The 20,944-nt window shown below is 53.3% G+C and overlaps 3 protein-coding genes across 8 annotated transcripts; 2 read left to right on the top strand and 1 right to left on the bottom strand.

The window, feature by feature from the left end:
- Positions 1 to 398: 398 nt before the first annotated feature.
- On the top strand, positions 399 to 5,173 carry LOC131205950 (mitochondrial folate transporter/carrier). Its single transcript, XM_058198271.1, has 5 exons — positions 399 to 1,970; positions 2,056 to 2,308; positions 2,377 to 2,490; positions 2,596 to 2,741; positions 4,559 to 5,173. Exons 1-5 carry the CDS (start codon positions 1,621 to 1,623, stop codon positions 4,698 to 4,700), a joined length of 1,005 nt encoding a protein of 334 aa, XP_058054254.1. The 5' UTR covers positions 399 to 1,620; the 3' UTR covers positions 4,701 to 5,173.
- A 668-nt stretch (positions 5,174 to 5,841) lies between these two features.
- Positions 5,842 to 14,857, top strand: LOC131206250 (ras-related protein Rab-32). Of its 6 annotated transcripts, none has more exons than XM_058198728.1 (6): positions 10,300 to 11,143; positions 11,296 to 12,140; positions 13,072 to 13,291; positions 13,363 to 13,544; positions 13,622 to 13,765; positions 13,844 to 14,857. In XM_058198728.1, the coding sequence occupies exons 1-6, from the start codon at positions 10,300 to 10,302 to the stop codon at positions 13,955 to 13,957; spliced, it is 2,349 nt and encodes a 782-aa protein (XP_058054711.1). In that variant the 3' UTR covers positions 13,958 to 14,857. The 6 variants fall into 6 exon arrangements, with proteins under 6 accessions (XP_058054712.1, XP_058054713.1, XP_058054714.1 ...); XM_058198727.1 differs by having other exon boundaries at positions 11,296 to 12,524; XM_058198726.1 differs by having other exon boundaries at positions 11,296 to 12,527.
- A 1,931-nt stretch (positions 14,858 to 16,788) lies between these two features.
- LOC131206049 (protein brown) lies at positions 16,789 to 19,308 on the bottom strand. The gene is made up of 7 exons (XM_058198429.1): positions 19,030 to 19,308; positions 18,881 to 18,929; positions 18,634 to 18,823; positions 18,179 to 18,558; positions 17,791 to 18,112; positions 17,363 to 17,726; positions 16,789 to 17,302 (listed from the first exon to the last, which is right to left on the bottom strand). The coding sequence occupies exons 1-7, from the start codon at positions 19,169 to 19,171 to the stop codon at positions 16,893 to 16,895; spliced, it is 1,857 nt and encodes a 618-aa protein (XP_058054412.1). The 5' UTR covers positions 19,172 to 19,308; the 3' UTR covers positions 16,789 to 16,892.
- Positions 19,309 to 20,944: the final 1,636 nt, after the last annotated feature.

Raw genomic sequence — 20,944 nt, 5'->3', positions numbered from 1 at the left:
AGCCACTTTTCATCCCGCGGGTCGGGTTCGTGCCGTTCGTGATTTGTTTTGCTTGCAGGATGCTGGTGGAGGGGAAACGAACTTAGAACAAACAGCTGTCAGCTGACAGCCGTCAACGGTGAACGGCACTGCAGTTGTTCTAAAATCGAAATCAATTATTAAAAATGAACTTGGCTATCCTCTACCAAGGCAGAACTTAAAAAAAATCAAAAACGTTTATATTTGCAGGAATCACAGTTGGTGAAGCGGTTCTACTGTTTCCGGCCGCCAAACAATTGGCGACAAACTGCTCAACCTGATTTGAAGCTCTCGAGTGAGACACTGTAAACGGCTCGTGGCTGTCACGGGGTCGCACCTTTTGTTCGGTGGTTCAACGATTTCCTCATCCGTCGCCTGACACGACTGAACAGTGAGCATTTCATCATCTTTTTGCTCGCTGCTTTTCCATCATAGTTTCGTGTCGGTAGTTTTCTACGGTGCTGCACATTATCGAGAGAATCGCACAAATCGACGACAATTGGCTGTTGGAAATTGTGTGGAGTGTTTGGAAATGAAAGCTTCGACATACCCTGCCAAGCCTACGACGGTCCCAGCAAGCAGAGATACGGCTGTTGCTATGTTGAGCTTCAGCAAATAATCAATATCTACCGTAGCCGTCGCCGTCGACCTTGAAAACACCAACCGCCTCAAAGTGCTAACGAAGAGAAAATAGTGTGACCAATAGAGACCCTCCTGGCCTGCGATAACCGCGAGACGCGAAAGGAAGAATTTGTGTCCTGGAGTGGCATTCGAACGTGCAAAACTATAAATCCGGAATCGCGCAGCGCACCAAAATGAGGAGCATGTTAACGTGGAACAAGAAAAGTGGGCAAGTGGCAACAACTACATACGAACGGTGCACGTCGCCGCACGGGTTTACGTCATATCTGACCGCCCTTATCAGCCGCTAGATGGGAAGACGGTGTGGCGGTAGTAGCGGTTTTTTGTAGTAGTCCGGCTCGTCGCTTTGTCAGCAACGGACGAACGAACAAATTAACGCGCACTAGCAGCAGCAGCATCCCCACACAACCGCCGGACCAGCCGGAGCACACGGCATTCCACGGCAGACGCTTGTACGCGCAATAACACAGTGTCCTTACCGACGGAAAGCTGCCGGATCGGATATATGGAAAGCGTAACTGGTGCAGTACTACACACCGCCGCGTGCCCGGAAATAGATCGTTGCTCGGTTGATATCCGCGCTGTATATAATGTACATAAGCAACTTCTGTAAACAATCCTTCTTCTGTCTTACGTCTGCTTTCTATCGTCCATTACCGTACGTCGTCGCATAACAGCAAGTAGTCGCCTTCCTCGATCAAGCTACTTGAGTTTAAAGTGCAACAGCAAAACTTCCCATCCCATCATTTCATCGCACATCATCATCTCCCTCTGCGCTCCTGTACACCTTGTAACCCTGTGCACTGGATCACCAGACCAGAAGTGTGGTGCCCTCGTAATTCTGGTGTAGAATTGTCTAACGGTTGGTTGTAGCACTAATTGCCGTTTGTTGAAGGACGTGTGAGAGCGTGTCGCGCGTGTGAGAAGAAACCACAAGTGATCGTGCAGCGTTCCGTCACCATGGCAACGACGTTGAAAAATCACAAAACAGTCGTAGCAGCCGCGGCGGCGAAGGCCGGTGCTGCCGGAGCCGGAGGTGGCAACTTCGGATGGTTAGCTCACGTCAAGTACGAACACCTGGTGGCCGGCATATCCGGCGGTGTCACATCCACCCTTCTGTTGCATCCGCTTGATTTGATCAAGATTCGTTTTGCGGTGAACGATGGCCGCACGGCTTCGGTTCCACAGTACCGCGGGCTTACCAGCGCGTTCCTTACCATCTTCCGCCAGGAAGGCGTACGTGGGCTGTACAAAGGCGTCACACCGAACATGTGGGGCTCGGGCAGTGCCTGGGGGTTTTACTTTATGTTGTAAGTGGTCGCTTTATGGCAGGGAGTGTGAAACAACGACACATTCTCACTGCGCTTGACGGTGCAATCTTTCTCTTTTCCTCAGCTACAACACCATCAAAACGTGGATACAGGATGGAAATACGGCACAGCCCTTGGGACCGTCACTGCACATGCTGGCCGCAGCCGAAGCGGGCGTACTGACGCTGGCCATGACCAATCCGATCTGGGTGGTGAAGACTAGGCTGTGTCTACAGTGCGACGATCGTGTCAAAGCCGGTTCCGGTACCGGTTATGCCGGTATGGTCGATGGGCTCACAAAAATCTATCGTACGGAAGGCATCCGTGGTCTCTATCGAGTACGTATGAGAGCGATGGGAAGCGAAAGGGTCGTAAAACTATACGGCCACCTTTCATTCGTTTTCAGGGATTCATACCTGGAATGTTCGGTGTATCGCACGGAGCACTGCAGTTTATGACCTACGAAGAGATGAAGAACAAGTACAATCAGAAGCGGATGCGACCAATCGACTCCAAACTGGTAACAGCTCCACCCGGTCGCTGCATATACTGCGAGGGTACTGGGGTTTATCAGGTTGCCTAACGGATTTTCCTACGTGTTTCTTTCCATGTTCACCTCAACTAGACTACCGCTGAATATTTAACGTTCGCCGCCATCTCCAAGCTGATCGCTGCGGCCGGCACATACCCGTACCAGGTGATCCGAGCTCGCCTCCAGGACCAGAACCACACCTACAAGGGTACCTGGGACTGTGTAAAGCAGACATGGAGGTACGAACGGGTGTCAGGGTTCTATAAAGGTCTCATGCCGTATCTGGTGCACGTTACCCCGAACATTTGCCTGGTGATGTTGATTTATGAAAAGTTTACCAAACACTAAAACCGACGATCCGGAACCCGACAATCCACTTATTGCGGTCGCTTCCGAGGAGCCGACGGGTCTCCTCCATTCCCCGGGGGCCGCAAGATCCTGAGTGATCTCTTCCGATCGGGGTTACGATATTCTTTAGATTGTAAGCTTTCGATTCAATTCCATCGCGCAGTGGAGCCCCGTCACAACCCCCAAACTATTTATTCTACACAAAGCTACACATGATCCCGGCACCACAGTAATCGCTGTTCCGAGGGATGGTACAATTAATTATTACAATCGATCGAACGATCTGTGGCTCCCCGAGTACAAGAGACTTATTTATCTATACACATGTGTGTCGCGCTTCCTTCTCCGTTCGAGTACCGTTCCGATAAGCTTCATTTTACGATAGTCGGTCAATTCACAGCATTCATTTAGCATGAGGGCACCTGCAGCGGCGAGCGATAGAAAGCCGACCCGACACGTGATCGATTGTACCGTCTTGTTATCTAACTCTGCTGTCACTGGTGCAGCTGGTTTTTATTTGGCACTGATTTATCATTAGTAGCGCGGCCATTCGTCGATGATTTCATTGCGCCAATACGAAAGAGGTCCCAAAAACAGTTCTCAGTAAGTGAACAGTGCGTCCCACTGTTGTTTAAATTGTTAATGAAATATTTTGAGCCGGAATTGAACCGAAATTGAAATCAAATCGCAGAAAAAATGCCGTTGCGCCGCGAAAGAAGCCATTTTGCTCGCCGAGAGTATTGTGTAGTTTTTTTCGACAATAACCAACAGAAGCCGGTACATACTCCCTAACGATTATCAGTCCGTCTGGTCCGGCGGGGTCCACTGATAACAGATTCGGTGGTTGAGAGTTGTTTTCATGAATGCAAATTCTGTATAAACAGCGCACGCACCAAGCACACGAACGCGTAGGAATTGTTGTTGTAGGTCCCGCCGTAATGTGATAGTGAGGTAGAAGCCGAATGAAATTATTTTACGCCGCAGCTCCAAAAACCATGCATTGTTTTATGGTAATTTATTTGAAACAAAAAGCAAAGGAAAAACAAATCTTCAAAGACTTCAGCGGAGTGGAAAACAACAATATTTTCAAACGCAAAAATGGGCAGAACCCGACGAGCAGATTAGGAGTTTCGAAAATGTAATGATAGTCCCTACAGTTTCTGCATCGAACGGCCACGGGGTAGCTAAACTCTTCACCTGCAGTTCATTTGAAATAATGAAAAACGATGTCAATCAAGAGAACCTATAAGCAATTTGAAGCAATTACACACGAAACCGAAAAGACAACCTGGACAAGCGGAGCAAACCAAACCCCATGATGATGATGCCCTTGTTAATGATCCCCGAATGCACCATAATTTGTACCCAAAAGTGAAACGTTTTGATTTAGACTACTTACTACCTTCTAAGTCCCCTTAAGTGTAGCGATTTTTCTCTACTATCGTTCTTGTCTTTCTACTGTATCCAAGTCTTTATCCCGTCACTATTTTCTTGAGGCGTTCGTACGTAATGGATAAACTATGTTTCCGTTTTTTTTTCAAACCGAAGGTGAATGTATAAAAAGTAATAAAACAAATAAAAAAATGGTAAAAAATGCGATTAAGCAAAAAAGAAAACCTGCAAACAGAACACCCCATAGTAAGTAATGTTTTTACTTTGAATTCTAATGTTCTCTCTCTCTGCATCTCTCTCTCTCTCTTCACCTCAGATATGAATCGTGGCGCGGATTCTATAAGGGTCTCGGTCCGAACCTGACCCGGGTCGTCCCGGCGACGATGGTTACGTTCCTAACGTACGAAAATGTATCACACTATCTGTTGGATAGGAGCAAAGCCAGAAGCGTGCATTAGAATGCCCTTTGTTTCCCTTTGCCCACGGCATTCACAGGTTTCTCTAGGGGTTCAAAACGTTAAAGCTGGCAGCTGGCCGAAGTAAAGTCACCAAAAATTGGCTGCAAAGTCGTAATAATAAGCGCTCAAAGTTCCTTTAGTGTTGATTAGTGTTGTACGCCGGAACGACATTGCATTGGATTCATTGCTCCCTCCCTGTTAAAAACCGTTTAGTTCGAATCTGCCTACGACCGGAATTTGAACTAAGACGGACGGTTGCGGACGCTGCTTTTCAAAAAAGTGTATCAGTCGATCAGAGATTCCTTTAGCGTTAACTGATCAAAGGACGAAAGAAGGACTGTAGGAGTATACTATAGTATACTACACAAAAAGTCTTCGGGTCTACCCTCGGGTGGACCTATATATCGCATAAAATTGTTAATTCCGAACGGAAGGGCTTATCCAGAAATGGTCAACCAATTATTAGGAATAAAAGAAAACCATAGTTTTAAATCACACATGGCCATGTTGAGCACGTTATGTTGTTTCCAGCGAACCAATTCAATGGTGCGTAATGGTAAGTAAGCAATATCCTGATGAAACACATATTGAGTTGCACGGAATGGCAATCGATTTGCAATCAGTGTTCTGTCTCTGTGAACGGAGAAAAACTCTTCGGAGCGTAATGCTGCCGCTCTCGTTGGTAGTTCGCACGGCGTTTCCCACGGAGCGCATGTGTCGCGCGGATCGATTTCAAATGACAAGCGTCCAACTTCACTGCTACTTTATGCCAGTTCAATGCAAAGTTGATTACCGCAAAACTTTCCACTTCACGAATAGCAAGTGCGTCTACCAAGGGCTACTAGGATGCCTCAAATAAAATCCCGGTTACGTCGGATCGGTTCGGTGCGGTTAACGTTGTGCCGGGCGCACTGACCAAGGTTGTTGCAATATGCAAATGATGTGCTGTGGCGTTGTGCCATCTCTATCACTCGCCGGTGCGTGCGTACGATACGCAATCAAAACATCAGATCCACCGCGGACCAGGTGGACTGCGGCTTTCGGTGCGTGACGCAGTGATTCACACATGCCACGAGTATCACCAAAAAATGGGAACAATTAGGCTATCGGAACGTTCGCACTAACCGCAAACGTTAGTGTATTCGCCATTGTGGCCAAATTCAGTGATTGTCTGCAGTTTGGCAGTGATTCACGCCGTCACGATGGTTTCTTCGGATGGGTTGCGGGCCGCGAGTCCCTACAGCAAGGTGAGTCCCAACTTTATTTCGTAAAAAGGAAAGATTGCATGTTAGTAAATTGAATTGGACTCAACACTCCGGCTCGATACGTGGAGAGGAACCAACCAGGAAGCTTTCATTTTTCTGTAGGCCTCGGTCAGTGGCGAGTGCAAGCCAGCGTCGTGATAAGATAAGATCCTTCAGTCCCTGCGCTCCGAAGCGGGCCGGTCATCACTTTCGCTTTCACGCTCGCTAGCGTGCCCTGAACCCTGTCCGCCACACTCGCGTTGATTGACCTTCACCTTTTGTTCCGGCACAGTTCCGGTGGTCCACAATCGTGCTCCCGGGCGCATCGGTGGCATGATGGTGGTGTCGAAGGATCGCAAGTTTATGTGCGCCCCGGTGGAAGGAGCAGACGATGGTGACGATGATGGGATGACTAAAGAGTCGCTCTGCACCCGGGCTTCACCACCACCGGGTTAGCTTGGGCTTATCAGGGGCCGCTACGCGTGACGTCGCACCAGGGTACACCGTAGTATTTGTCTTGGGCCGTGCGATAGCAACTAGAGCAGAGCTAGAGAGCGCCGTATGGGTCCGTGTGCACCACCATCGCGCCAGTGCTGCTTCGCTAGTGTTCGTTGACGATCCGATTGACCGTCGGTTCCAGCGGGGAGAGAGGCCACCACACAAACGTGTTCTACGTTCTCCGGGGGCGAGAGGTTCGAGCGCTTTCGCAGAGGTGTGTCGTGGTGTCGTGGACCGCTTGAACTTTCCGCGCGGTCGTGGCCCAGTAAACAGCGCTCCAGTGCCGTCCCAAGATTGCGCCGTGTCCGTCCCGATAGCAGCAGCAGGACCAGCGGCCATTGATTCGGTTGTGTGTCCATCGCTTGTGTTGTGTCCCCGGGTGGTGCACCTTGGTGCAACACTCCAATGGTCATCGCTCGTTAGCAGGATTGTATCTCGCCGCAGCGCTGTTGGTGACCCATTCGAAGGTACGTTCAAACTTTGACAAACTCACTGTCGATACGACAATCCACCTTCGCCCGCCGTTCCGGTCCGCGGTGTGGTCGGTGCGCACTATCCAAGTTGGCCGTGCGCGGGACGCTAAGAGACCGCGCATTGGGCTTATCGAGAGTCATAGCAAACATTGCCCTACGGGAGAAATGAGACGCACGAATGCATTACCGGGGGGGAGGAGGAACGGGAACGAACGTAGAACGATGTCACCGTGTGCAAATGCGCGCTGTGAAGTGTGGCCACTGAGATTGGAGCGCGGTGTGGTGTAGTTTTCCTCCGCAGCACCATCATCGGAGCTGCAGCCGCGAAGGGTTCCGCTCGTCGGAGAGCTCGTGCTGGCCGGTTAGTTGATAGCGATGGTTACGTCCGTCATCACGGCAGTGGCCGCAGCCAGGCGCCATACGAACAACGGGTCAGGAGACAGTGAGGAGGACAGCGCGAAGCTAACCCCCGGCCGACGGACCACGTTTCGACGGTTCCGCCGGCAGTCATCGCGTCTCCGGATCCTGCTACCTTTGGTGCGTGGTGCCGTTGCTGGGGAAACCGGAGACAAATCACCGGCAGAACAGGTACATCTTGAGGAGCGTTCGATATCCTCGCCAACCAGTGATCCTCGGAAAGTTCGTAAGCCACCCGTCAATGTCCAGCCCTGATCGGTTCTTTGTTATTGTTTACTCTGCAACTCCAATCGCCAACCAGTCGGTTCAGCAACTAAGCAACCTACGGCGTGAGTCATACCGCGTGTTGTACTATTTTTGCGTCTTTGCGAAAGTGAGAAACGATTCCTTTGTCAACTTACATTAGCTACTGCCGCAGTGTGGCCTGTGGGACGATAAAACATTCGCTGCCTTGAATCTGAGTGCAATCTTGTGCCCCTGTTATCGGCCAGTACGCTTGCTGTGAACTGCATCATGTACGGGCTTTGCGAATGTTTACCTATTTCTGCGCTTGAATTGTTCGCAGAATGCATGGCGAACTGTGGCTTGACTCACGTGCCTTGCCGCTCAAATACGGTGGACAATGTAACGGAAAGGCCTGAGCCACTGGGCAGTTTTGTATGAATCTTCCGATTTGAATCGAAGTGAACCAAGTAAAGTTGAGCTAGTAAAGTTGTAACCGGCCGCCTACTTTAATGGGATGGAATTTGAAAAAATCATCGATGGGTCCTGTCTGGGTTGTACCCTTATCATTGGTTGCTTGATTAAACCGGGACACGGGGTGAAAAAAGATGTTTTCTTTCCCATGTCCGCACCATGTCTGTGACTGCTGGTCCGGTCCGGTAGCATAACGAGCTCGATCGATTTTTTATTGTCCTCCGTGCCTCATTAGGAGCGCAATCGTAGGCAGCTCTTCCTGGGGCACCGGCGGGCCATCATGTGACATCAGCCATTGCTGAACCTGGCCCCCGGGTGGAGGTCACGCCCATGATCGCGATGAAATAACAGCCACGAGGACACCCAGAATCAGAATCGGAAAGATGACAAAACTTCGTCCCCGACTTCCTGCGCCCAGTGCGCAGTTGATAAGGGTAATAATTTTGCCAGCAGACCTATTTTGGGCTCGCCGGAGCGATTATTCGATGGCGATCGTTGGGGCCGGTTGACGAAATGTCGCAAGCCGAACCGGAACCCGGGCGGACTTGCGATAATTATGCTGTCGTCTTCGAAAGTAGACCATTTTGTGTGCTTTCATCGCCGTAAGTGCGTTGCATCATCTTCTGGCCGGCCATGGCAGCCTTGGAGAAATGCTAACATACTCCCCGCCCGCACGACCGTTTTGTTGGGCGGCCGGGAACAAACCTGGGGTTGACTTTTTGAGGCTTCGCTATTAACAGAAGGCTGGGCCACTGGGAAGGTAAGCCAGCCGTGTATTACAACTTCACACGAGAACCGTCCGCCGCCCGCGATCAACCCGGGGAGCCACTTAACCGTTGCCGCCGGTGGCATTCGGCTTCCCAAGAGCGTTCAGCACCGTGTGGTGGAACGATATTTCCTGGCCCGCGTCTCCATTGGCGTGGATCGTGGCCCGGCCAAGGGACCAGGCGGTACCGGGCGGGACTTTTCTGCCACGTTTTTACGTGTGTTGTGGTAAGCAAACCAGCTGCAATTGACTTTAGATATAATTACAACGGCCGTATTGAGTTACACCCCCGCCAGTGCAGTCTGCTGAACTGTACGATGATGATCTGCATCTGCACCGTGAGGTTGATTCACGTCGACAATCGGCTGTGTGTGTTGATGCTGCTGACGCTTATCTGATGTTATGGCTGTGTTACAGCCACTACATGCACTAATGACGCGAAAATTAATTACTTCACTTTCTCAGTGAGTGATGCGATCATTTCGGATCGATCGGCAAACAAAAACGGCTTCTTCCCGAGTGATCCTTCCCGAGCAAGCACTGTTCCGATGATTGCGTAAATCTACCCACGTTCGATCTTGAGGAGCCTGGATGATAATAGGCCTCGGCTAGTCAAACGAGCCGGATTTCATCAGCGGATCGGAATTTGTGGCCCCACGTTTTTGTTCCGTTCGGCCGGGAGGACACTTTTTGTCCCTGCCGATTGAACGGCATCTATCCTGGCCCCGAAAGATCAAGGACAGTGATCAGTCGGGCTCAATCGGGGTGCGCTGATAATGCGCGTCTCGGAATGTGCGCACCGTTCGGAACCGAAGCAATCTGCTTCGGTCTCTCGCTCTCTCGCGGGGCGGATGAATCGCGAAACCTAACCCACCGTGGCCGACGAAACAATTCGAGACCGAATTGTGAGAGATTTGCCCCGACCGGCGCGGATGTGCTCGAGTTAGTCTTGTCGCGCGATCGAGCTGAAGCTGAAGCTAGGAAGAGGAACAGCGGTAAGAGTGCGCAGTACGCGGGACGACCGAGAGAATCCAGCACCCACCGTACCCGTACACGGGAATCAGGAAGGCGTCACTGGCAGCGCGGTGCTCTATTTGAGCTTTCCGAGGAACGACGACGACGAAATCCGATACCCTCCGATCTGAGGCCACATGGACCTTACACACTACCGGGCGTAACACATCGCCCCCATACCGTACGCCGTGAAACCTGTTCGAACGGCAGCAGCAGCCGGAACGGAACGCAGCCCGAGTTCTGCGTCGTGTTTCGCTTTCATTTGTGCAGTTGATTCCGGCTGTTGGTGGTGCCGACGGTTTCGTCCGCTCGCCTCGACGACAAGTCGAGCTCCCGACACACCACCTAATCGCATTAGCGTGGAGAGGCCCCGAAACCGACAATCCGTCGGCCACAGGAGGTACGTTTCCGTCGTTCCCGTCGGTTGAGGGCTCCCCGTAGCAAGGGGACATCCGCGCAAAACCTGACCATCAACATCTGCAGCACGCGGGATGGACCGATCACCGGCACGATCATCGCTCTCCCGAGTGGACTCGGAGGACAGTCCGGTCGAGTTTATTACCGTAGCCGACTCGGACATGTCGGATGTGTCGCCCGCCACCCCGGAGAAGAAACCGAAGAAGAAGCGCAGTGGCCTCTCGTTCAAGAAGATCCGCAGCAACGCTCAGAAGCTCATCCCGGGCGTACGGCGGACCAAGAAATCCAGCGCCGTCGAGGGCGAGTCTGCCGGTGTCGTCACGGAGAATGAGCGCGACACGGACACTCCATCACCGCCAGCGGCGCCGATCGAAACGGTGGAACCGGCCACCCTGAAGTCCACCGAAAGTCTGCCCGCCATCAAGGAGGACCCGCGGGAGGTGCTGGGTGGTACCCGGTCGGACGAGGACATGTTGGCCGCCGATGGGAAAGCGCGCCAGAAGAAGGTCCGCAAACCGAGCCGGGCCGCCAGCTTCATGAAGAAGCTGGCCGGGCGAGCCAAATCGTCCAAGGTGGCACCCAACGCCAGCGCGGAGCCCGAAGCGGACGCCGTATCGTCCGGAACGCTCGAGACACCGCTCAGCATCAAGCGCCAAACGCCCGAGGGGGCCATCTTGAACGTGTCCGAGTCGGAACTGTACCCGGATGCTATGGATGGGGACGAGGGTACGTCGGTGGACCCACCGCAACCGGCGGTGTCGCTGCTGATCCGGCAGCTCGAAGCCGAACCGAGGACACTGCGACCCAAGCGGACCGAAATGAAAATCACACTCACCCGGAACACGGACGACATCGAGATCATCGACGGCGGCGGTGACGGCGGTGGCCCGGCCACGACGAACATTGAAACCAGTAATGGTAAGGCTTCTTCCGGTTTTCAGTTACACTGGCAGTGCGCGCCGGTGGGGCCATTGCACCAATCGGCTTCTCGGGGGAGACTGCTGCGCTTACTAACACACCGATGGCGGGTCTCGGTCTCGTCCGCCCGCCTGATAATGTACCGTCCGCAGGTCGGCTTCGGAGCGCTGGCGGCGGCGGCGGCGGTGTTCATCGTCAATCGCCCCAGAATGAATCGTCGTCGCTGTCATCGTCGGCTAAACCAATTAGTCCGTTCCCTCAGCCGGCAGCAGCAGCAGAACCGATTGCGACGGCGACTACGACGACGCAATCGGGCGCCGCGATCGCGAAGGAATCATTCGGTGTCGAGCAGTCGAGCGTCACGCAGTCGCGGCCGACGGTTAGCGCGGATCAGCAGCGGTTGTCGAGCTTGCTGAGCGGTGACTACATAGCGGAGATCAATAAGTTTTCGATCGAGAAACTCGGCTCGGGCAAGGAGGAGCTGCCACCGCCACCGGTACCGTCCCCGCGCGGTTCGCTGTCGATACGGGAAAAGTTTTTCCACCCATTAGCGCCCCCCTCGGCCGCGACCGCTGCGGCGTCGTCGTCGGTGTCAACGTCGGTCGTCGTCGGCGGCGACGAGAGTACGGAGGATTTTATGAGGAAATCGAAGGGAGCCGCCGCAGCAGCAGGCCGCTCGAAGGGAGGTGGTGCCACCGGCAAAGGCCAGGCCAGCAAGGACCAGACGGTGGAGCAGAGTGGTGCAGGCGGAGAAGTAGCAGCAGGGAGCAACAGCAGTGGTGGTGGTGGTGCTGAAGGCCCAACGACGACGACAACGACGACGGTGCGCACGCAGGAAGCGTCCAAACCGTACCAGCTCGGCAACAGTCTGAAGAACCCGAACAATTCCGGATTTAAGTCGATCGAAGGAGGACCTTCCGCCGCGGGAAGCAGTGCCGATTCGGGCCGGCAGGACGACGGCCCGGCGCCGAAGATCGTGTTCGATATCGGAACGCAGGTACGCCCCGATAGAACCTCCACCATCGCCGGTCAGTCCGTCGTCGGTCAGACGCTCACGGCGCCCCTAGTCGGCGAGGGGGGCGGCGGCGGCAGTGGTGCCCTTTCCGGGACGTTCTCCTCGTTCGGGGGCTCGTACGACGGCGCGGAGCCGGCCAGTGACAGCCAGGGCGACGGGTCGCGGCGACGCATAGCGTACGTTGAGCAGCCGACCTTCTACACGCCCGAGGAGGAGGAACTGCTCACCGGCAAAGCGTCGTCCCTGCTGTCGAGTGCGCTCGAGTCCACCAGCCCCGAGTACTCGCTAGAATCGGCCGACTATCTCGACAGCAAAATGCCCCCGCACGGTGATTTACTGCTCGAGAAGGGGGCCACCGACCGGGAAGTGGTAAGTTGGCCGGGTGGCCCGATGCGCATCCGACCCCCTCCCCATCCGTGTGCGTGCGGTTGTGACAGTGTTACTAGTGTCGGAGGCTCAACCCGATTCCTTCCGCGGGAGTCCTTATCGGATCGGACCAAACGTCATCGGATCGGCGCACAGCAGAAATTGGGTTATCGCGCTTCATTTCCAGTTCGGTTGTTCGGTGCGTTGTGGGGCGCGATTCTGTTTGGGAACGAAACTGACAGCTTGACAGGCCAAGGCATTGGGGCGCCAAGCTAAATATCGCACAACAAACTGCACAGCAATGCAAGTGCATCCCAAATGAATGATCCCGACGTAAGAGGTCGTAAATTTTCTTTATCAAAAGTCTCTCGCCCAGATGATGGCAGAGATTAGGCTTTTTTTGGGGGGGTTGTGTGGACCATTGACCTTCATCTTGGTGACCTTGAGTGGCGGGTGTTTTTATCTGCCCCGCGAGTGCATCAGACACTCTGCAATCAGCCTTTTTGCGCTACATTCTCTCTCTCTGTCTCTGTCTCTGTGTCGGCAGGCAAACATGGCAGGAACGGCACCGGCCGAGAAGCGGGAGCATCTCTACAAAATCCTCGTCATCGGTGAGCTCGGGACGGGCAAAACGTCGTTCATCAAGCGGTACGTGCACCAGTTCTTTAGCCAAAACTATCGCGCCACGATCGGGGTGGATTTTGCGCTGAAGGTGCTCAACTGGGACCAGAGCACCATCATCCGGCTGCAGCTGTGGGATATTGCCGGTAATTCGATTCGGCGGTGACATCGATTTGGCATCTCTGACCCGAGTTTTTTCCCATCCCCCGTTCCCCAGGCCAAGAGCGGTTCGGTAACATGACACGAGTGTACTACAAGGAAGCGGTCGGTGCGTTCATCGTGTTTGACGTGACGCGCAGTGCCACCTTCGATGCGGTGATCAAGTGGAAGCAGGACCTCGACTCGAAAGTGCAGCTACCAGACGGCAAACCGATCCCGTGCATACTCTTAGCGAACAAGGTGAGCATCGTCGTCGCCTGAGTCGCCATGGTGATGACTAACGCACGCCTGTCCTGTCCTGTTACTCCGGCATACAGAGCGACCAGCAGAAGCAGGGAATCGTCACGACGCCGGCCAAGCTGGATGAGTACGTCAAGGAGCACGGGTTCGCCGGGTGGTTCGAGACGTCGGCCAAGGAGAACGTCAACATCGAGGAAGCGGCCAAATCGTTAGTCAATAAGGTAGGTAGTAGGGCGGGTCGCGCTCGCAAGCAGCGTCGCCGCCTTCGATTAACGGTGTTCTCTCTCTCTGTGTTGTAGATTTTAATGAATGACAAACTGCTAAACACCGGTGAGGTCGCCGATTCGGAACGGTTTGCGCTGGCCGGTAGCAGTAAGGCTGACGTTGACCAGAAAAAGTCCTGTCCCTGCTGACCGTCGTCCGCCCGTCTCTCGGATTCCGGATCGAGATGCGTGATGGTGTGCGCGTGTGTTCCGTACGTGTATCTGTCTGTCCGTCTGTTTGTGTCCTGTGTGTCTTGTCCGTGTTTAGGTGTGTCCGCGACCCACCCCGTTACGCCATCTACGGTCAGTTATGGTTTTTGTTTGTTTTCCGGGGTTTCCCTTTAGTTGTTTTATTACTGTTACAAAATAATTTTGTTTTACTACTACACGAAAAAACACTACCTACTACTACTACTACTATTACTACTACTAAAACCAACTAATATAATATTATGAAAGCTATGTCCTTATTGTTACACCTTTTAAAACGCTGCACCCGGCCGTTTTTATGAGCGAACTATTACCCTATCACGATTATATTACTCCACTTTATACGTTGTTTGGTTCACTCGGTTTCGATTACACATTTACGTACCACGAAGGGCTTTGTTTTACCCCGTGCCGCGTCGGCTCCGTCCGCGCTAGTTAAGGGTTGTAGCTTCGTGTGGTCACAGTATGGAAAAGCGTCTCCCCATGTGCCACGGCACGGACGAGGACCAACGCAAAACGAAGTGTCGTCCAATGGAAGAAGAAGGGAAAACAGGCCGTCCGCTGAAGGAGCAAGGCTAGTAAACGAGGTCTTATGTGTAACAAATGCACCCGCCCAAAGTCCGGTTTTCCGTCCGGAAGACGGAACCGAATGCAGCAAAAGTTCTCGAAAGCGATCGCGCGCACGACGACGACGACGGTTGCACGGATGCGTCTTCCGGGTTCTTGGTTGTCCGCTTGTTGCGCGCATCACGCACTGCACTCCATTTCTAGGGTCATTACGAAGAACAAAACCAAAAGTACGGGTTCTCGAAAGGTGAATGGAAACAAATAAAACCAAAAACGAACGAATGATAACAATTACGACTGTTTGCGATCGGAAAGAAACGCTCATTATGACGCGCGCAAGCCCGAACCGTGCGTCTGCCCCGTTATGTTCGCGTCTGCCCATCGACGATGCTTTTCCCGATGCCGATGGTTGGGTTGGGATTTGAACGATCTTTTTGGGGAAGTTTATGATCATTAAGGAGTTTATTTACCGGCTCTTTTCCGTGCTCCACCACCGCGCACCTGTACTTCCGACCTGTGGCGGCGCCGTAAATGGATCCTTCTGCCCCGTTCTCTAGTTCTGATTCAGTTGCCCACTTCCGCAGAAGCGAAGCAGATGTTGTGAGGGACCGTCCGAGGGAACGCGTGGCGCGCGTTGCCGACGGAAGGGCATTCCATCGCTACGGCTACGCTTGGTGCAATCGATCTTCATCCACGTATAGGGATAAGATTCTTAATTCACGCATTTAGTCCGTGTGGGGAACCATGGAACTTCTTCTTGTTTGGAAGGCACTGGATTGGACCGCTCTTGCTCGGACTGACGTGGTGTTTCCATTTTAACAACTAGCTCAATTGAACGTATAATTAATCCATCGCGCACGCCGGGGAACCCAGCAAAGTAGCCAGCCAGCCAGCCAGCCCGTCAGGAACCAGCATCGGAACCAGGTGGGGAGGCAAGTCCGTGCCGAGTAAAATCAATTAACACAACCCCGGCGCATAGGCAGCGGATCGCAGCACGGTCGGGCACGCTTTGCGTCTCGTGGCCCTGGCTGGCTGGTGATTTGGGAGCACCGATTGAGAAACATTTAAAAAGTAAACGAAACAAAAAAGGCGAGTAACCCAAAGCGTAGCATAACTGCAAAGTACCGCGCCTAACACCCGTGGCCCAAAAAATGGCCAAAAAAAATCGTGGAAAAAGCTCGCCCGCTCCCGCTCGAAAAGCTTAAGTGGCGAGAAAATGAAATGAAAAGAGAGAAAAAACGGCGAACCTAAATAGCCGACCACCTCACGCCGATTAGCCGGGCCACGAAGGGAAAACTCACGGGGGGGCGCGAACACACACGGCGCACGTGGCGCGAAGGAATGGAGGAAAAACCCTCGGACTAAGCCTTGGCTTATGTTTTCAGGCCGTCCCGTAAATTACACGCCTTTCGGACGCACCAATTTGTGCGCGAATGTCTAATGATAATAATCGGGCCACGTTTTGGGGGCCCCGATTTGCGTGCGGCCTCCCCCCGCCGGGAGAGGACCCGGCCGGGTGTCGGGTGTGTATAATTGTATTTTAACGACTTCATCCGAGGAGCGCCACTAGGCAGCCCGGCGATCGAACGGATCGTCCGTGGAAAATCGATGACCTTGTTTGTGACGGTTTAGGTGGGTCCATCGATTTCGGACGGTGGAATAAACTGGTTGACTGGTACCTTGTTCCTGATTCCTGCGGCCTGTCTTAACTATAAAGGACGACGAGACCATTTTCACAACTCAGCGCCAGGCGTGGTTAAATAGGCTAATTATTAGTCAGTAGAGATTCCTGAAATTCTCGAGGACTATCAAATACTGCATGATGCTGGATGTCGAAATCCTCTGACTAAATGATGAACATTGATTCCGATTGCAAGGCGATCCGTCAGTAGGCCGTCGGCTCATTAGACGATCGGCAAGGATCGTCAGTTTCGGGTAGCATTTTTTGCTTTGCCACTTTGCATCCGATATTTTGGGGAAAACGTACTTCGATGGGCAGTGATCGCGGCACCGAGTTTCGCACGCTCTTCAGTTAATTGGTCCCTCGTTTAGCGTCATTTACGGTTCGCGGTTCGCAATCCGATTGCGGTCCGTTCCTCGAGCGCTCTAGTAAAAGCTTTTCACTCCGTGCATCAAAAACCGTGTCTGTGCCAGGAGAGAAAACCGAACTGGACCGTGTGAATCGGCCGCGAAATGGGCTTCCGAAAGTCAGTAAATTTATTTTACACAAATCTAGTCTTCATGAATCACTATCGAGGACGTCACTGTCGGGGCTCGCTCCTCGTGGTACCAACGCCCCGCCGGTCAGTCAGTAGAATCCCGCTTTGCGAATGATGTTTCTTAGCAACGTGTATGACGCGAGATGCACTACGAGTATTTCGGTGGCCAAAATGGCATAGTTTAGGCGGAGCGCATCGTACGACGTGGCGTACCCGGCATCCTCGAGTACGGCGATCCCGGTCGACAGGCAAGCCCCGGCCGGGACTGTGCCAGTGGTGCCGTTGGGTCGTACCGCAACGCACGGAATGGCGTCCACCGAGAGCCAGTAGTACACCGAGACACCCTCGCTGGCGAAGAAGAAGAACGACAGGTACTTCAGGAGCGGGAATGCGCGCAGATTCAGGTACAGGCCACCGAGTAGCATGAACGCCAGAAAGATGATGTTGCTCGCCTCGATCGCCATGCTCATCGAGCCGGTAGTGCAGGACAAGAGATAGCCTGCGAAAACAAACATACCATTGGTTCGCTTGCTATCGTTCCGCTGACACACTAGAGTACCGTAAGCCATGGCCAGGACACTGGCGGCACCGGACACCGTCGCCATGTAGCAGTACGTGCCGAAGTTGGTGGTGAACCCGACGAACGCACAGATCACGCCGACGAAGAGAAACGTCTCGAAGAAAGCCCTCGGCACGCTGAACAGCACTTTGTGGACGTAGTACGCCGACAGGTTGTAGGTTTTCTCGCCAACTTCCCGCCGCAGCAACGGAATCTCCGATGGGAACGTGTAGAACACAGAATAACTGATCGTGAACACCAGCTCACTGATCATCAGGAAGAGGGCCCCTCGGATGTCCTGGATAGCGGTCTGGCTGATGGGGCGCACCTCGAAGTACAGGGCCGCTATCACGACGCTGGTAAACTAGACACAGCGTGTGCTGATCACTCTCGCCTGAGGTCCACCGAACCGAGCTGGCCGAACTTACCATAAAGATGCCCGTGACGGTCAGATATTCCCACACGTTCCGTAGCCCGTGGAGAGCTGTGCGGTGGAGCAGCAGGGGGAGCTGACGGGCCCAGCAAATCCGATGCCGGTCGTTCGTGAGCCTCTGTATAAGCTTTGCCTGGTGGTAGCGTGTCATCAGGCACTTGCGGGCCACATTTTCACGGTGCGCCTTCCGGATGATTTCTTGCCGTCGGATCGCATCCTCGGCGTCGGTGGGTCGAGCCGGAACTATCCGCCCGGGACTCACCAGTTGGAAGTACAGATCGGCCGGGTTGCCATTGTCCGGGATGCTCTGTCCGATGCTGTCGGAATGGAGGGGGATCCAGAATGGGATATCTTGCGTCCGTTACGGTGCGGGTTTAACTTACGAGCTGAAGAACGTCCTCATGTCGGCCGTCCGGCCCTGATACAGGATGGTGCCGGTTTCTTCCATCAGCACCACATCGCTAAAGTACTGAAACACCTGAGACTGCGGATCGTGGATGGTGCAGACCACGGCCCGCCGGCCACCGCCAGTGCACAGGCTGTGTAGTGTCCCGATGACGGCAGTCGCACTGAAGCTATCCAGACCGGTCGTGGGTTCGTCGCAGAACAGAATGTCCGGCTCGGTGAGTAGCTCGCCGGCCAGGTTCACCTTCTTCCGTTCGCCACCGGACAGACACTGTATCCGGGTGTTCCAGCAACCCTGCAGACCGAGCTCGTTGACGATGCGCAGTACCGCCGCGTAGCCAACGTTCTTCAGCTTCGACTAGACCCACGAACCCACAAGATCGAGACGCATCAAACCGGGCCGGGATAGAATCGTCCACGGTGGTGGACCTACCACAAAACTGAGATGCTCGCCGACGGTCAGCGACCGGAGGGCGATGTCGTACTGTGGCACGAACCCGGTCAGCTGTTTCATTTGCGTCCGCGTCACGTACAGCCCGTTGATGAGCACCTTGCCGTGTACCGTCGTCGGGCCACCGATGCGCATCGAAATGGCCGCCAGTAGCGTGGTCTTGCCGGCTCCACTACGAACGGAGAACGTTAGAACGGTGGGTAGAGCGTTCCGCGCACCGGGTCCTTACCTTGGCCCCATAATGGCCACCAGATTGTCGGACCGCACGGCACCGCTGGCTGTGGAATAGAAATTGGCAACATTGTTGTGGCCGTCACCGGCGTCCACTGGCTTATCAGTGCGCCCACGGTTCAGATTCTGGCGGCGGTATTACGTTACCATTTTTGAGAATTGCAATTTCCTTCCGCTGCTGGTGGCCAGGCCTTCCGTAGTAGCGCTTCTCGCTCGATCGCACACTGACGGTCAGGTTTTTCCACTCCAGCAGCACTCCGCTTCCGAGATCGCTGGCTTTTGAGCTCATTCTCTGAGCGGATGTTGACGATCACGACGATCGACCGACCGTCAGGTGGGGGAATCGAAAATTTGACACTCAAACCACATAAACACTGAGTTCCTTGCTAAGTTGTTGAGGTCCCAAAAATGTTCTTTTCTCTGATCGACTACCCGAACTACTGTGTCCCACGATCGGACGGGCCACGGTGCCACGACAATGGGCGATCACGCTCGCCGGAGACTATCAGTGCTGATAAGGACTTGTCTGTCTCTGTATGTGTTTCTTGCTGTCATCCGAGAGATACGACCGGCTCGCTGGCCGGTGCCCGTGAAGCGAACCGATCGAACCGATTGCACCGCCAGAGTGCGCCATTGATTACCATGTGGAACAACCCGTGTGGAACGTAGGTCATCGCCTGAGGCGTCAATTGGAGGCAGCGGTCCCGAGAAAAGGATCGATTTTGTAGCAATTAGAGCAGCAGCAGTTTCTTGATATTAATTCGGTTCCTAAGGTTGATCTTGCGTTTACGATTATGGTAACGACTACGAATTTGGAGATGTTGGAATAGCAGACAAAAATCCAAGTTTTGTTTCCAAGAATCGCCGGCACATTTCGCGAAGCTCTTCCGTACTGTGTCGGTTGGTTTTGGGTCTAGGATCGACTTTAACAACATGCACAGGACTTATTTACAGCTACACAGACCGACCCTGCCGTGATCGATGGAGGATGACGAGCAGAAGAAACGAGAAGCCACTTCCAGCCTTATTGTGGTCAGCCCGAAAACTTCAACTTCAACCATTTACCGGTGTGTTTCAGGGTTTTTCCATCTTATGTTGTACAAAAAAGAAGGAAGGAAAAAAATCGCTTCTTTAATTATCCTCGTTTTCCCCGAAACTGTCCAGCACGGGGCTTACGATAAAGCCCACCTGTGTGGGTCGGGTTTTGAGCCGGACCGGAAAGTAATTTCGCATTGAGGACCCTCACGCGAGACTAGGACGGCAAGTCGGCGCGGCAATGGTTTTAAATCGTTTTATGTTTCCATGCCACAGGATGCCGCCAGGTAGAGGTCCCTGAGGAGGGCTAAGTACAAGGTCTGCATGCCTAATTCGCAGCGACCCCTAATCTACCATGTTCGGATCGTACCAACAGTCGTACTAGTAGCAGCCGTGGTGTTTTGTGTTTGCCGAAATCCGTTCCAACAGGTAGCCCAACAGAACTCATTGGAAATAGGACGCCTTGGAAATGATCTTCAGCACGATCGAGTGCGGTGCAGCCGGTGGTCTATGGGACCGGCTCGGAAAGGATTAAGGGAACGAGGTCGTCGTAGCCGTGTTTTAGGAGGAGCGAGAAACAAAAAAGGCCAGAGTAACTACCGCACTCCGGACGATACGGCTACCTGCGCAGTAATAATGGTTTCAAAAGGGACATTTGGTGTTCGCTACCTGTCCGTTTGAACAATGCAGCATAAGGCGATCTAGAGACGATCTACTTGCCTGGCAGCCCTTGGCGTTTTTTGTAACCAACACCAGCTCTGCTGTGGTGTGTTCGTAAGCATTCGCAAAACCGGCGGTCCTTCTAAAGGTGGTCCTAGTAGCGAGGCATCCAGCGGAGTGGAATCTAATTGAGAGGGCGTAGCCTTCCCAACAGACCATATGTTGTCTAAACGAAGTTGTTGTTACTCTCCCCGCGCGTATTACAATTATTTTCCACCGCTAAACGGACGCGTTCTGAAGTTTGTCTGCAGATCGTTGGCCCTTCCAAACTTTTCCGGTGTTTTTTTTCGGATTCAGTTCCAGCGTA

This window comes from Anopheles bellator, chromosome 1, assembly GCF_943735745.2.
Source record: "Anopheles bellator chromosome 1, idAnoBellAS_SP24_06.2, whole genome shotgun sequence".
In the NCBI taxonomy this organism is placed as follows: domain Eukaryota; kingdom Metazoa; phylum Arthropoda; class Insecta; order Diptera; family Culicidae; genus Anopheles; species Anopheles bellator.
This window is presented reverse-complemented; position numbering and strand designations above follow the sequence as displayed.

Excerpts from the sequence above, each read along its gene's own strand:
- LOC131206049 (XM_058198429.1), bottom strand. The coding sequence starts at position 19,171 with ATGAGCTCAAAAGCCAGCGATCTCGGAAGCGGAGTGCTGCTGGAGTGG. Across the intron at positions 18,559-18,633 it reads GCGAGCATCTCAGTTTTGTG|TCGAAGCTGAAGAACGTTGG; the intron begins GTAGGTCCACCA and ends TCGTGGGTCTAG. Across the intron at positions 17,727-17,790 it reads CCGTCACGGGCATCTTTATG|TTTACCAGCGTCGTGATAGC; the intron begins GTAAGTTCGGCC and ends CGCTGTGTCTAG.
- LOC131205950 (XM_058198271.1), top strand. The coding sequence starts at position 1,621 with ATGGCAACGACGTTGAAAAATCACAAAACAGTCGTAGCAGCCGCGGCG. Across the intron at positions 1,971-2,055 it reads TGGGGGTTTTACTTTATGTT|CTACAACACCATCAAAACGT; the intron begins GTAAGTGGTCGC and ends TCTTTTCCTCAG. Across the intron at positions 2,491-2,595 it reads GACCAATCGACTCCAAACTG|ACTACCGCTGAATATTTAAC; the intron begins GTAACAGCTCCA and ends CACCTCAACTAG.
- LOC131206250 (XM_058198726.1), top strand. The coding sequence starts at position 10,300 with ATGGACCGATCACCGGCACGATCATCGCTCTCCCGAGTGGACTCGGAG. Across the intron at positions 13,292-13,362 it reads GCAGCTGTGGGATATTGCCG|GCCAAGAGCGGTTCGGTAAC; the intron begins GTAATTCGATTC and ends CCCGTTCCCCAG. Across the intron at positions 13,545-13,621 it reads GCATACTCTTAGCGAACAAG|AGCGACCAGCAGAAGCAGGG; the intron begins GTGAGCATCGTC and ends TCCGGCATACAG.